Below are 14,811 nucleotides of genomic sequence, written 5' to 3' on the forward strand. Positions count from 1 at the left end.
GGGGGTTGCAGAGCTGACTCACTGAGGTCCCTTCACCTCACGAGTAGATTCCTGTTTGTAGGAGGATGCCCACACACCATTTCTTGCATTTGCTTCTTTATTTTGCTTTTGAGTCATGATCCTATGTACCTCAGACTGACCTCAAACTTGTTGGCCTTGAATTCTTGATTCTCCTGCCTCTGCTTCCCACAGGCGGGGCTCACAGGTGTGCACTGCCACACCAGGGTGGCTGTCCAGTCTTCTCTGCAGAAACTCCCGTGCTGGGTTGTGTACTGTGCTGAGCATTCTTTCTAGGCTTAGCTCTTCTCTCTCTCTCTCTCTCTCTCTCTCTCTCTCTCTCTCTCTCTCTCTCTCTCTCTCTCTTCCTTCCTTCCTTCCTCCCCCCCCCCTCTCTTTTTGTTTGTATTTGGAGACAGGGTTTCTTTGTGCAGCTCTGAATGTCCTGGAACTCCCTCTGTAGACCAGGTTGGCCCCAAACTCTCTGCCTTCAGAGTGCTGGGGATTAAAGGTGTGCCCCTCCACCCACGTGGCTAGTTTCATTTTTCTAAAGAGATTTGTGCAGGAGACAGAAAAGAAACATCAGCCATTCTAAGAGTCATGTCAGAGGGGAGCACTAGAGAGTGGGGGTGGGGAGCTGCTTGGAAAAGCTGGCATTTGATTTTTCTAAAGAATTGACAGGGGTTTGCAGAGGGAGAGGACCATCTGAGGAAGGAAGACTTATATACTGTGTATAGAATCGCAGTAACCACACAAGCATTCAATGAAGTATAGAGAAAGGATAGGTGTACATGACTGGAGAAGAGACTGGAAGCAATTGAGAGCCGCTAAGGCTAAGCCAAGGAGGCCCTTTACCCTGAGAGAAAAGGGGCCAGCTTGATCCCTCTGTCTGGGAAGATGGATGGTAAGGAGACAGCCGGGCATCTGGGAGCCCAGCCAAAAGTAGTAATCTAGGTAAGGGACGGTAAGGGACAGAGGTCAAACTCAGAATTGCTTAGGGGCTTAGTTTCATGTGACGGAAAGGAGGAGTAACATCTACAATGACTCCATATTTTGTTTGAGGGACTGATCCAGAGAAAACATGACATGCCCACAGTCTCACAGCACCCACACCAGAAGTGTGGGCTCAGTTCCCATGCGTGAATCCCTGTCCTAGCTCTTATTCCAGCATGGTCCCCTTCCTGATGCCAGTTATCACAGGCCTTTTTAATGATTTCTACTGAAGACAGCTTACAGAGTCCTCTCAAGCGTCACAAAATAAAAGTTGGGGGTCCCAGTGGAGGGTGGGCCTGGCCAAGCTTTTGGACAGTGGGATAGTGATACGCCAGGTAGGTAATAGTCTAACTGTGTCTCCTCTGTGTCTCTGTGTCTCCTTCCTAATAACACTGAGGCAATTAACTTATTTTCCTGGGTCTTTACTGGCTGCTGGAGACTGCCTCCTTTTGTCTTTTCTCTAGTGGCTGATAGAAATGGAAGGGTTTGCCCTGATGAAGGGGCCTGGATGGAGTCAGCCGTGTTGGGCTTTATGCTTGATTCTGTCCTATCCCTGAAGACACCTGAACCTTGGTTTTTCAGCCCTGTTGTAGCTACCACCACCTACCTGGCAGAGTTGACGTTAGAGGGAAGCAGCGCTCAGTGGCGCATACAGAGTACGTGTTGTGTGCTGTTATTGTTACCTCCCTTCCCAGAAGAGTGGAAAAGAAAACACAACTCTTATTACAGTGTTTTGGGCTCTGGTAGACTAGGAAAACAAACTCCAGTATGCAGAGCTGAGACTTGCTGTGTGGTAGGGTGGCTGATGGGGCTATTTCTAACTCTCAGACGCATTCTGGCCATTTTCCACGACCCAGAGATAGTTTGAGTACAAGTAGATACAAGTAGGGCAATGATGCTGCTAAGCCCATCCACGGCCTCTGGGTATATAGACGCTGAGCTTTCTGAGCCTCCCTTCCATGGGTTTCATGGCCTAGGTGCAGACAGGCAACTCTGGGAAATGTTGAGCAGCAGGACCACAAATGGCTTTTCCTTATGGCTAGGAGACATCTACCTGGGTATACTTAATTTATTTTAGAATTTCTCCTCTGAGTCGGGATGTATCCTATCCTCTCTGTACCAACCAAATCTAGCCCAAGAACTCTGAAATAGAAGAAAGTGGTCCCCAGGACAGATGGCATATTAAAGCAAAAATAATAAATCACAAGAAATGATTAAAATTATATGTAATCCGGAAGCTCAAAATTTCGAGGAGGCTTTTGGTTTTTATGGACACTAGCAAGAGGGTAAATTCCAGAGCAAGGAATCCCCCAAAACCCAAGCTTCTGAGTTCCTTTGTGAGCAGAATCCCCTCAGTGCTGACCTATGGTCATGGTGTGATAGGGACTGCTGGGCCAGCTTTCACAAGAGTGGTCGTGGTAAGGCTTTAACGACACAGTACACTCTAGAATCCAGCTTACACCCTCTTCTTCCTCATTTGATCCTCATGGCAGCAGAAGATGATGTCATATTTTTACAAACCAGATACTTGGGATTCAGAGAGATTAAGTAACACGCTCAAGATCACACAAGTATCAGGTGACAACTCAGCACTTGTTATTCATGCTGCTAATCCAAGTCTGGGCTGGGCTATACATTTTGTTTTGGTTTTCTTGCCATATAACCAAAGATGACTGTGGACACCTGATCCTCCTGCTTATGCCTCCGGAGTGATAAGCATGTGCCTGGTTTCTAGCCCCTTGCTTTTCTTTTCTTTTCTTTTCTTTTCTCTTCTTTTCTCTTTCTTTCTCTCTTTCTTTTCTTCTTTGGGCCAATATGTTCTCCATTGTTTTGGTTGAGCAAACTAAACCAAAAAATGCTGTCCTGTCTTTGGCTACTTTGTGGGTTCTTCTTTCGTCCACTCTTCTTTACCCCTTTTCTCTCATCCTTTCAACCCCCTAACACTAGATAGGGGAGAAAAAAGGGTGGAGGGGGAAGGTATCAACATTATCATTAGATACTTCCTTCTGATTAGAGGCTTCGAGTTCCTTGGGGCAAACTTGTCAGGATATCTAATTCTTCTTCTTCTTCTTCTTCTTCTTCTTCTTCTTCTTCTTCTTCTTCTTCTTCTTCTTCTTCTTCTTCTTCTTCTTCTTCTTCTTCTTCTCCCCCCCCTCCTCCTCCTTCTTCTTCTCCCCCCCTCCTCCTCCCCCCTCTCTCCTCCTCCTCCTTCTCTTCCTCCCCCCTCTCTCCTCCTCCTTCTCTTCCTCCTCCTTCTCCTCCTCCTTCTCCTCCTCCTCCTTCTCTTCCTCTTCCTCCTCCTCCTTCTCCTCTTCCTCCTCCTCCTTCTTTCTCCTCTTCCTCCTCCTCCTCCTCCTCCTCCTCCTCCTCCTCCTCCTCTTCTTCTTCTTCTTCTTCTTCTTCTTCTTCTTCTTCTTCTTCTTCTTCTTCTTCTTCTTCTTTCTTTTTTGCACACAATTACTTAACAATGACAGACTATGATGAACAACAACCAACAACCCACACTGCTTCTTGGGGTCCTCAGAAAAGTCCCCAGAATTCCAAACATCAGTGATCACAGATCTGTCTGCAGCTGACAAAATCACACCCCTGCTAGAGCACCAGGCAAATCATAGTCAGCTGCTGGGGACCATCTGAAGTAGCCCCATATCTCACACCTGGGATTAATATGAAAGCACATTCTTAGAATATTTCTGTGTTTTACAAAGAAACCAAAATTCTTGCTACACTGTCCCCTCTCCTTCTGTGAGCATTTCCTTTCCTAATATTTCCTGGCATTTCATGTTAGGGGCCTCTGAGGTGTCTGGCTGCCCCCAGCTGTGTGCTTCCTTCTCTACCTGAGCCGAACTTCTCCTGACTGAAGTAGTGTTCAATGGTTTCTTTGAAGTTTCATCGCAGCACACCAGGAGCCCTAACAAAGCAATAGATCTCAATAGGAAAGGAGTTTTTTTTGTTTTTTTGTTTTTTTTTTTTTTGATAAATAGCCCTGTTAAACGCTCACAGAATTCTTATCAAGTTGATAATCCCCTCCCAAGAACCAGTTACTTCCTGGTTCTCTGAGATGCAGTGTGCAAAGGTACTTGTGAGCAAGACAGTGCTAATTCAATGCTATCTATGGTGGCCGCAGTGGTGAGTAACAATGGCGGTTGGCATCCGTGGAACACTTACTATCTGAAGGCAAAAGGTAAAATAAAAAGGGCTGTGGCAGACCATACGACTGAAATATGAAGCTTACGGGGGGACACGTGCATGAGTTCCCAGGTTTGAGGGAGATGGTGGCACCCTGAGGGGTCTGTATGAAGGCTCTCTCCTCTGAGTGTATCACTTGTGCTGCTCATGCAGCAGTGCTGAGGTAGAAGCGCTGAGGTTACGATGTAGAAAAGACGTCATACGAGGCTCCTGGGACATCACTGTGCCCCCTTAACTACCACAAAGGGTGCAGGGTGTGGTGGTGCATGGCCTTTAATCCCAGCATTTAGGAGGCAGAGGCAGACAGATCTCTGAGTTCAAGGCCAGCCTGGTCTACAGAGCAAGTTTCAGGATAGCCAGGACTACATGGAGAAACCCTGTCATGAAGAAAACCTAAAACAAAACAAAACAAAACGACCTAACCAAGCAATATTCATGTTCCCATTTGACAGATGGATCGCCAGGACTCAGAGAAAGAAGTGATCTGCTAGGGTCCCACAGTTAGCACAGGCTAGAAACAGACACAGACTCATGTCTTTCTGATGCCAGTCGGCCTTGGCAACGAATGCTGAGCACTGTGGTTCTTCACAGCTCTTGCTTTACAACACCAACTGTGAGCCCACCCCTGGAGCTGGCCTTAATTAATTTTAATTCCAGGGGATTCTAAGAAGCAACTGGTCCTGTGATCATTGGAGACCCCAAACCATCATGGAACTCAGAATATTAGTATCCAGGTCAGAGTCCTCATAGCTTAGACAGGGGTAGTAGTAGCTCCCTAGATCGGATGAGGAACATATACGAACGGACAAGAGCCTGTCGCAAGGATTGTTGGACGTGCGGCACAGACTGTGAAGCCTGTGTGCTTGCTGGTTGATCCCCCCCTGAGACCAGCAGTCCTAGCACAGCCCTGACTGTGAAGTTTTACAGTCAGGTATGGTGGCACACCAGTTAGCCAGAGGACTACCAGCATGGTCTGCATCGAAGATTCTAGGCTCTGGCCAAAACTACCCAGTGAGACCTTCTCTAAAAAACACACAACTAACAAAGAGTGTGTCTTCACTTCTCTTCCCAGCAGAGCAGAGAAAGAACAGGCCATGATTTCCTATCCTGTTTTTCCCTACAGGGGCAAGAGGTCAGAGCCACACAGTGGTCCCTCTGCTGGTGACTGGGTAGAGGCTGTGGTTTGACAAGTCTAAGGGCAGCTGAGTTGGGCCCTTCCCTAAGCCACAGCTGTGGTTCTTCTGGGAAAAGCAGGGAGCTGGGCTGGCATACTGACTGAGGTGCAGAGCCATGGTGAAATGCCTACTGTGGGCAGGCTGGGTGACCCCAAAAATGCCTACTGTGGGCAGGCTGGGTGATTCCAAGGACATGGCTGCATCAATCAGAGGCATCTGAGTAGGAATCACATGGGATGTAGGCTCAGCTCAAGTCCCTACTCTTTTTGGCTGAGACACCTTCGAGAATGCTTGACTAAGAGCTTGCCTTGGTTTCATCTGTGTGGCCTGAATCCTGACAGGACCGGCCTCACACAGTAGAGATCAAAAGAGATGAGGACCTTATAAAATGTTAAGTGCTACAAGCTTTTCTGTACATTCTACACGACTTGTTAGCTAGATGCTGTGAGGAACGTAGGAAAGGGGTATTATTATTATTTTTTTATTAATACAGTAGGGAAAGCAAGACTCATTTCCAGAAATCCAAACATATCAGCTCATCCCTGTCATTCCGAGTGCTCAGCAGGCTGAGGCTGGATCACCGCGTGTTCTAGGCTAGCCTGTGCTAAAAACAAAACCAAATAACAAGAGAAGACTTACTCCCAGAATGCTTGGGTGCAGTGGCCTTATAGGTGGAGATAGTTCTCGGAGATGCCGGGGAAGGAGAAAGGCTGGGCTGCACATGCAGCTGGTAGCTCCTGGGAGAGACAGGATTTGGGAGGTGCCTGAAAGGACTGCAGATGACCAGATCCTCTTTCTGAGAGGGAGAGACTCAACAGCATAGTCAGTGTTGAGGCTGATGTGTGTGATCCTTTTCGTATGCTATGTTTGATCTTCCTGGTAAGCATCTAGGGCAGTTGGTCATGACTCCTTGACCCTTTCACAGGGGTCACCTAAGACCATCAGAAAACACAGATATTTACATTACGATTCACAATGGTAGCAACATTGCAATTATGAACTAGCAACAAAAACCATTCCATGGCTGGGGGGGGGTGTCACCACAACACGAGGAACTGCCTTAAAGGGCTGCAGCATTAGGAAGCTTGAGGGCCATTGCTCTAGGGGGAGCTTTTATTGTTATCCCTTATTTGCAGGCGGGAGAAGTTAGGAGCTTGCCCACTGTCAGACGGCTATTCATAGCAGCATGGAGGATGAGCCCAGGGTCCAGGGCCTGTGCTGTTAACCATTATGCATACCAGGTTTCCCCGTGAAAACAGGATGTGTGAGAAGCACGTGTGGGACTGTGTTGGTTTGCTCCTTTGCTTGCTTGTAACCAGTCGTTGAACAGTCAGCACAAGGCTGGATGCTCTGGGGTGCTTAGAGATAACAGTAAGAGGCAGGGACCCTGACTTCCTCCTGGGGTGATGTGGGCAGGGCACATAAGGGAGTGATTATCACACTGGTGGTGTTCTGCTGGAGGCTGTGTAGTGATGACAGAGGCCCTGAGGTAGGAAGCATTAGTGTGTTGGAGGGATGGGCCACAGACATTCCTGTGTGGGTGTTGAGTTTGTGCAGTGAGGCAGGAGAGGAACTGTGAGGATGGGGTTATCTGGCAGAATAAACTGCTGGTTGGGGCGGTGGTGGTGGAGGTAGTGGAGGGGAAGTAGGTACTGAGCTGGCAGTAGGGGCTGCCGAGGGGCCAGGACGTCTGTGAATGGCAGACATAGTGGGGCACTGGGCACTGGCTACACTGGAGGCTTGTGGGTCAGGGTTGTTTATGATCAATCTGTTTTGCTCTCTCAGGTTGCCCAGAGGTACCTGACCAATCTGGGTTAGGGCTTGGATTGCCCATGAAGTTTTCTTGTCCTCATAGCACAAGCCCATCTGGGCCTTGGACTCACCTAGCAGCAGGCAGGCCACATGAGACACTTGTGGCTCAGTACACTTGAGCTCTGCCTCTTCTGCAGTTTCTCGACTTCTCTAGGCTTCCCCTAAAACATGACTGACTGACCTCTGAGATCCCTCGTGGCCCCAGCACTGTGAGACTGAAGAATAAAACAGTATGGGGAAGGGAAACAGGAAGTGGGAGCGTGGGAAAGATGATTCGTGCAAGGGCATGTTCTCCATGATCTCAGGTGTCAAGGACCACTCCCAGAGAGGACTCTGAGCTACTATGGACAGCTTAGCCAGTGTGCTACAGCCTCTCTTGGGGTCCATACTCCCTTTCATGCATGAACCATCTCTCTGATTCCTCAGAACAGTGTACAACCTACCAGGCATGTCCCCACTTTATAGGTAGGAGGGAGAGGCCCCAAGAAGCCCAATGACTTTGCCCATCTCATATTTTCAGTGGCAGAGCTGAGAGGCAAACTCAGACCTTCCTGCTGCCAAGCCCTTGTCTTTTGCCCTTGAGCACATTGTCCTGAGGTTGCGTTCCTCATATTCCAACTCTTGGACATGCTGTGCTGGTCCCATGGAACCAGTTGGTACCACAGCAGGCACCTCTAACAAACATGTTGGCTTTTCTCAGAGTGCCTGCCTGACTGGCAGGCCAAGTGAGGCATGTTTGTTTTGACAGGTGGGGCAATTCCACCCCACCCCATCCCCCGGTGGCAGCTTTCTGTCCTGGGTTAAAGAATGCAGTGCCTCCCCCAGCCATGCTTTGCAGGTGATGTCAGCTGCGTGGGCTAAGTACCTGGCTGCAGTGAGTACCACTGGACGAGGCCGACGGGCAAGGAGGATGGATAGGATTGTGCTCCCAGAGGGCAGTCTGGCTGGGGCCCAGCCTCTTGTGGCTACCTAGTCTTCCTTCCGACCTGAGGCAGAGGCACAGGATCCTTTCCATGTCTAGCCTTGGGGCTCAGAGAGGCAGACGTTTGTCCAGCCAGAATTATGTGTCACATCAAAACTGCTAAAGGAACTTTGGATGACATCTGCTGAGTGGTGAACCGGAGCCAGAGAAAGGAAGTGGTCTGTTTATTAGCTCTACACCTTTGCGCACAGACCTGAAACTTTTTCCCGGCCACAGATAAGAGCTTTGGCTCTTTATCTCTTCAGGAGGGTGGAATGAGAGACCACAACCTGGGGAACTGCCAGCTTGCTGGGTCTCGGCTACCTTTCAGCCCTATGAACGGCTCTCGGGTCAGGAGGGATCTCTGACACTCCTGGTGGTGGCGTATAACCAACCAGGCAGAGAAGGAGGAAACCCTCGCTGGAGATCTTTCACTGCATTTACATGAATGTTAATGTGTAGCAGGCAAGATAGCAGAGGCGACACCAGGAACCTTGACTGGAACTGAATTACCTGGGGAAAAGGCCATCCACCTAGGCAAGCATCATTACGGATGAGAGACAGCCTACAGTTGGGACTATCAGTAAGCACGGTTGGCTCTGGAGGACTGGAGCCTTGAAAATAAGGGAGTGGCAGGAACATGGTCATGAGGCATGGCTTGGAAATACGTGGAGAAGAATAGCAGAGGTTTTCAGGCGAGAAGAGAAGCTACAGCTGGGGACAGTGTTTACTCTAGGGATGTAGACCTGGGGAGACTGCTCGTGCTCCAGTAGATGGTCCACCCCGTGCACGAGCACTAAATGGATTCAATAGAGACAGGTGGGGGTGGGGGAAGAATTTGACTAAAACAATATATGCATGTATCAATACGAAATAAAATAGTGAAAAAGTATAGAGCTTTATCCAGGGTGATCCGAGGTGTCTGAGATGGTGGGGAATGAAAAGCAGGTCCAGATGTGAGACCCACTGCAAGGCTGGGAAGGTAACTGGGGTTGTGGCTGGAGCTGGTCCAGGGATCTGAGTGCCTCAGTCCTCAGAATGAGCTTTTTGATGGTCACTGGGACTTCTGGGATATTTAACAAGACTGCTTGAGGGGGTAAGATTAGGTGCTGGACTGCCAGGGAAACTCTCCTCCCATCATGAGCTGGTGGGCCCGGAGCAAGTCTTTTCGTTCCCTGGGCCTCAGTTTCCTGCATCTGTGAAATGGTAACAGTGGGAGCACCTACCTCTCAGGGAGGCTGCCAGGATCGCATGGAGCATGGGAATGAATCTCTGGTCCCTGGAGATGGTCAGGCTGTTACTGGAGGCTGGAATGGTAGAAGGAAGCCTTATGAAAACTGCAGATAAGGGGAACCATGTTCTCTGGCTAGCCTAGAATCCCCTTAGTGACCTGGAAGTAGCAATATCATTTGGTGGCAGGGAGCCCATGGCCTGTCTGCACCCAGTCAGAGTATAGAGGGCCAACTAAAAATTCAAGTAGCCTACTGGTGATGGTGGGGACAAGTAGCCCAGTCCTCATCCTTGGCAGAGTATTCCTGCGGCCACAAGGCCATCTCCCCGGCTGAGTGCCTTGGGCCACACTTCTTTAGATATAACCAACTTGGGTCCTCCCCTCCTAAAACTCCCCATTTTCTGTTTTTGTTTTTAAGATTCATTTATTATTTATAAGTACTGTAGCTACCTTCAGATACACCAGAAGAGGGCATCAGATCTCGTTACGAATGGTTGTGAGCCACCATGTGGTTGCTGGGATTTGAACTCAGGACCTCTGGAAGAGCAGTCAGTGCTCTTAACCACTGAGCCTCCTCTCCAGCCCCCATAACCTCATTTTCTATTTTTATTTATGTATATGCCCATGTGTATAATGGCACATATATGCAAGTGTCTTTGGAAGCCTGAGGAGGGCGTCTGATCCCTGGGAGCTGTAGTCACAGGGTATTGTGACCACCTTGATGTGGACTCTCAGATTTCAACTCCAGTCCTCCGGATGCTCTTAAGCTGTCTGAGCACTCTTCCCCACTGTTCAGTTTTCTTGTCTGAGATAAGAGCAGCTAGCTTAAGAGTTCGACAAGGCCTGAACGCTAGGCTAGGGGCATGGTTTGGAGTATGCTCATTTACATGAAAGCATCCACAGAAGAGAAGCCATCCTGTGGCGGCAGGCAGATGCTGCCTGCTCCAGACACTAAGCTGCATAGGTTCCCCAGCTCAGGGATAGGGATCATTAATTTAGAGGGTGGGGACAAGAGCTTTGGGTATGACAGATAGATGCTTAAATCTCTGGGTTCCTTGGCTGATGTCTTGGCTTCTTTGTCAGCAAGAAAGGAATGATAACACCCTCTGTTCAGGCAGTTGAGTGAGGTGTAAACTTAGACCACGAATTTGGTTGGTGCCAGGTCCTGCATATTTCATTGGCTTAATAAATGATACTTGACTTCTCTCGGGGAACACCTACTGAGCTTGGTGGCTGTCAGGCTCTATCTTAAGCTCTGGGGAGAGGATAGAACAAATCACTTAGGGAGCTTGAAGCCCATTGGAGGGAGATTGATAAGTAAGCAGAGGAACTTGAGCTCTGGACCAGAGGAAGTGCTATAATGAGGAAGGGCAGGGTGTTTGGAGCTGGGAAGGGAGGGGCCATCAGGAAAGACCTTTTGGAGGAGATTGGCTATCTTGGCTGAAATGTGAATGGGCAGCACCAGCTTTGGGGAGGGGGCAGGGTAGGGGAAATGCTCTAAGCAGCTGGAAAATGGGTCTCTGGTAAGAAAATGTAGTCTGCCATCCCTCCAAGCCAGTGGAGAGGCCATTTCCACCTGTGAGCTACAGACGTGAGTAGATAAAAGGCTGTCTCTTCTCTCAGGGTGTCGCTTCCCTGGAGATGTCAGCCTCAGTTCTTTGATGTTGGGTCTCTGCTGCTCTGTAATCCTGACCATCCAGGGGTGGGGGTGTCCGTCTCTGTGGCTCGTGGCTTCCATTGCATTCATTGTTTTGAGTTGGGTTCTGAGCCGAGGTGGTCAAGATAGGGTAGGGCCTGGTCTCAGGGCCTCGTTCCTAGAGAAGTTCCTAACAAGGTGGCCAATGATGTGGGTAGAGAAGAAGAGACGTGGCCTGGCAGGGAAGTAGTGAAAAGTGGGGAGGATGTATCTCGGTGCAGGGAATAGCAACAGTATTCCTGTGGCAGCCACCAGAGTGCTGGGCCAGGGACACTGGAATGGGGCCGCCTGCCCAGATCTTGTCTCCTGACCTCCTCTGCCCTCGCACTCCCTTCAGCAGAGGCTAAAAAATCTGATCTGCCTTGGGAAAGGACTTTGACACATTTTCAAAATAAAGCTGAGAGTAATCTCCAGGGGGCAAGAAAAATAAACAAGCCTTAAAAATGCAAAAGAAAACGTGTTGTTTAAACAAACCAATAAAGAAAAAGGAAAAAATCTGAGGGAGGGCCTCAGTTCCCCGGAGTAAAAGTCTCTGGCTGCATCAACCGGAGGTCTTAGAGATTTCATGGAAACAGAAACACCTGGTGTATTTGTTGGGTGGTAACCAGACCAGATTAAGTGTGAGTTTAGCTACAAGTTAGGGTCCAGTTCAGTGTGTCACAATGAAGGACCCACACAGCGCATGGGGTAGGAGGGCATTGCAAGGCCCCAGTTCTCCCTCTGGTCCAGAATAGCTTCATGCCAGAGAGTCCGGAAGGATAACAGAGGCTGCTGGACTGGAGATAGCGGCCAGATGTCCTAACAAAAAGATCTGAACAAGCAGAGGCCTAGGGGTGACCAAGGTCTCCTTACAACCAGGTAGGGCCTGGCTAGGGCTATTGGAAATGTCTTCTAGGGAGAGAGAGTTTGAGCAAGCCTTGTAAACCCAACCAGGAGTATGGTGGGAGTAGGTGGACCGGAAGTCTTCTGGGTGCCAACAGGGGTGTAAGCAAAGGCATAAGGTGGGAATTCTTCCTCAGTTCTTTGAGAATGGTGGCTTCTGATCCTCTCAAATGTGTTTGCTTGGTTAACAGCCTTCCTAGACTTTACTCCACATATGACACAATCCACCACTTGCTGTGTGTAAATGATAGATTTTATAACCAAAAGTACAACCATTCCCAGGGCAGTTTTAGAATTAATTTTAGGATATTTTTTATCGGCTCCTAAAGGAGCCACACATTTATTAGCAGTCCCTATATATTCCCCAGTCTTGGTGTTGTAAGACAGGGTTTCTCTATGCAGCCCTGGCTGTCCTAGAAGTCGATCTGTAGACCAGGCTGCCCTGGAATTCACAGAGATCCGCCTGCCTCTGCCTCCTGAGTGCTGCGATTAAAAGACATTTGGCACCACTGCTTGGCTCCCCAATATTTTTTTTAATTTATTACATTTTCATGTGTGTGTTTGCTCACATGAACATGCAACAGTGCACATCTGGAGGTCAGGGATGAGCTTGCTGCAGTTACACCTCTCCTTTCTACCATGCGGGTCCCAAGGATTGAACTCATACCATCAGGCTTGGCAGCAAATTACATCAGTGATTCTCAATCTGTGGGTCTCAACCCCTTGGGGGGGTGTCACATATCAGATATCCTGTATATCAGATGTTTACTTTACGATTTGCAACAGTAGCAAAATTTGCAGTTATAAAGTAACAATGAAATAATTTTATGGTTGGTGTCACTACAGCAGGAGGAGCTGAATTAAAGGGTTGCAGCATTAGGAAGGTCGAGAACCACTGTTTTCCATGCTGGGCCACCTCACTGGCCCTATTCCCCAAGTCTTACTCAACTATTAATCTTCTTTCTGTCCATATGTATTTGCCTAGACTCTGTGTGTGTTTCTTACAAACAGAATCCTGTATTATGTACGCTTTTGTGTATGTTTCTTCCTCTTTCTCCTCTTCCTTTCTTCCTCCTCATCCTCGTCCTCCTAGTCTTCCTCCTTCTGTTGGAAGAGACTTAAGAGTAGCCGGAGCTGACCTCAAATGCACTTCACTCTTCCTCTTTATCATCCCAGGCACTAGAGTTTCAGGCAAGCAACCTGACACCTGCTTAGTGTAACATTTTCAAGGCTTATCTACATTGTAACAGAGATCAATAGTTAATTCCCTTTTACCTTTTCATTTGTTTCATTCCTCTTTATCATCAAATAGTATTCTTAGTGCCAATAAGGGTACTATTTCACACAAGTAAAATCCTTGGTTCAGTTCCCAGCCTGGAAAAAAGTAGGCTTTCCTATGTGAATATCATATACGGTATGTATATGAATCACTTTGTGTATCTTTTTATCAGTTTATGGGCATTTTCTGCTTTCTGGCTCTTGTGATACTGCTAGGAATGTTACATAAAGATTTTTGTATGGTTGAAGTTTTCAGGACAATCCAACTTAAATGGAATATAAGACAGTCCTTGTGGGGTGATGGAAAGATGGCTAAGCGGATAGATCTGTCCGTTCCCTGTCTCTTCTCAGAGCTTGGATGGGAATGAAGAAGGCAGACCTCATGATCCTGTCCAGATACCCTGGAAGCTGGGAGAGGGATGGCAGGGTGGACTGTGAGGGTCTAGTCAGTCTCCTTTCCGCCAAGCCTGCCATTGTTGGGTCAGGCCAGCAGCTGTTTCAGGGCCGGAAATAGGTTGGGCAGCTGGTATTTTCCCTGGAAATCAGGTGCATTTTTCCTGTGTCCTGCCAAAAGCCAAAATTAGTTAAACACACAGAGAGAAGTTGGTCAGTCTCAGAGAAAGTCAACAGGAAGCTGACTGGCCAGAGGACAAGAGGGAGGTCAGAGAGTCAGTCAAGGCTAACGAGTCCTGTATAAACTCAGGGGAAGCTGTGTGCCCTCTCACATCACAGGGAGGTGGCTTTGCTTATAGGAAAGGCTACATGCAGGATTGGTCTCATCTGACAGATGAGCAAGCAGGGAACCTCACTGAAGGATTCTTCCATTCAGAGACAGATGGGAAATTGGAGCCCCATTCTCTAGTTTTGCTGTCAGTACAGGGTTAGTGGAAACTGGTCTTTGACCCTCGGTCAAAGCTCACAGAAGACTTAGGACACAAAAACAAGAACTCTACTGTTTTATTCCCTCTCTGGCCCCTTGCTAAGAGAGCAGGAACCCCACCCTAACCCCACAGGAAAACACAAAATAACACTTTAATTACTATCTTGCCTTCTTTCTGTTTTGTTCTGCAGCCAGAAAACATTATGTTGTTAGACAAGAATATCCCCATTCCACACATCAAGCTGATTGACTTTGGCTTGGCTCACGAAATAGAAGATGGAGTTGAATTTAAAAACATTTTTGGGACACCTGAATTTGTTGGTGAGTTTGGGGATTGTTTTTCTCTCCTTCTGAATGCCAATTGAAACTGGGGAGGGAGTTCAGACCTGAGTTCAAGGCCCAGAATCTGTGTAAGGAAGCCAAGGGTAGTTGTAATCCCAGAGCTAGAGAGGCACAGACAGGTAGAGACTGGTCTCAGTGGCCAGCCAGCTGAGCCTGCCTACTTGACAGGTTCCAGGCCGATGAAAGGCACTGTCTCAAAAACTAAGGCGGATTGTATTGAAGGAGCAATAGCCAAGGTTGTCCTGTGGCCTGCAGGCACACACACACACACACACACACACACACACACACACACACACACACACAGAGGGGGGGGGTAGAGAAAGACAGAGAGACAGAGAGAAGGAGGGACAGAAATCTTAGGAACAATCCTGG

At 48.3% G+C, this 14,811-nt stretch overlaps 1 protein-coding gene across 7 annotated transcripts in view; it reads left to right on the top strand.

The window, feature by feature from the left end:
- Positions 1 to 14,811, top strand: part of Dapk2 (death-associated protein kinase 2) — a 118,999-nt gene that overhangs the window by 78,828 nt on the left and 25,360 nt on the right. For 6 of the 7 annotated variants that reach the window (XM_039081122.2, XM_008766241.4, XM_063265164.1 and 3 more), the window contains one exon: positions 14,286 to 14,415. In XM_039081122.2, the coding sequence (XP_038937050.1) occupies positions 14,286 to 14,415 (130 nt within the window). Of the gene's footprint in view, positions 1 to 14,199; positions 14,416 to 14,811 lie in introns of those variants that run through there. The other variant, NM_001013109.1, reaches the window with a different exon arrangement.

Source organism: Rattus norvegicus, chromosome 8, assembly GCF_036323735.1.
Source record: "Rattus norvegicus strain BN/NHsdMcwi chromosome 8, GRCr8, whole genome shotgun sequence".
In the NCBI taxonomy this organism is placed as follows: domain Eukaryota; kingdom Metazoa; phylum Chordata; class Mammalia; order Rodentia; family Muridae; genus Rattus; species Rattus norvegicus.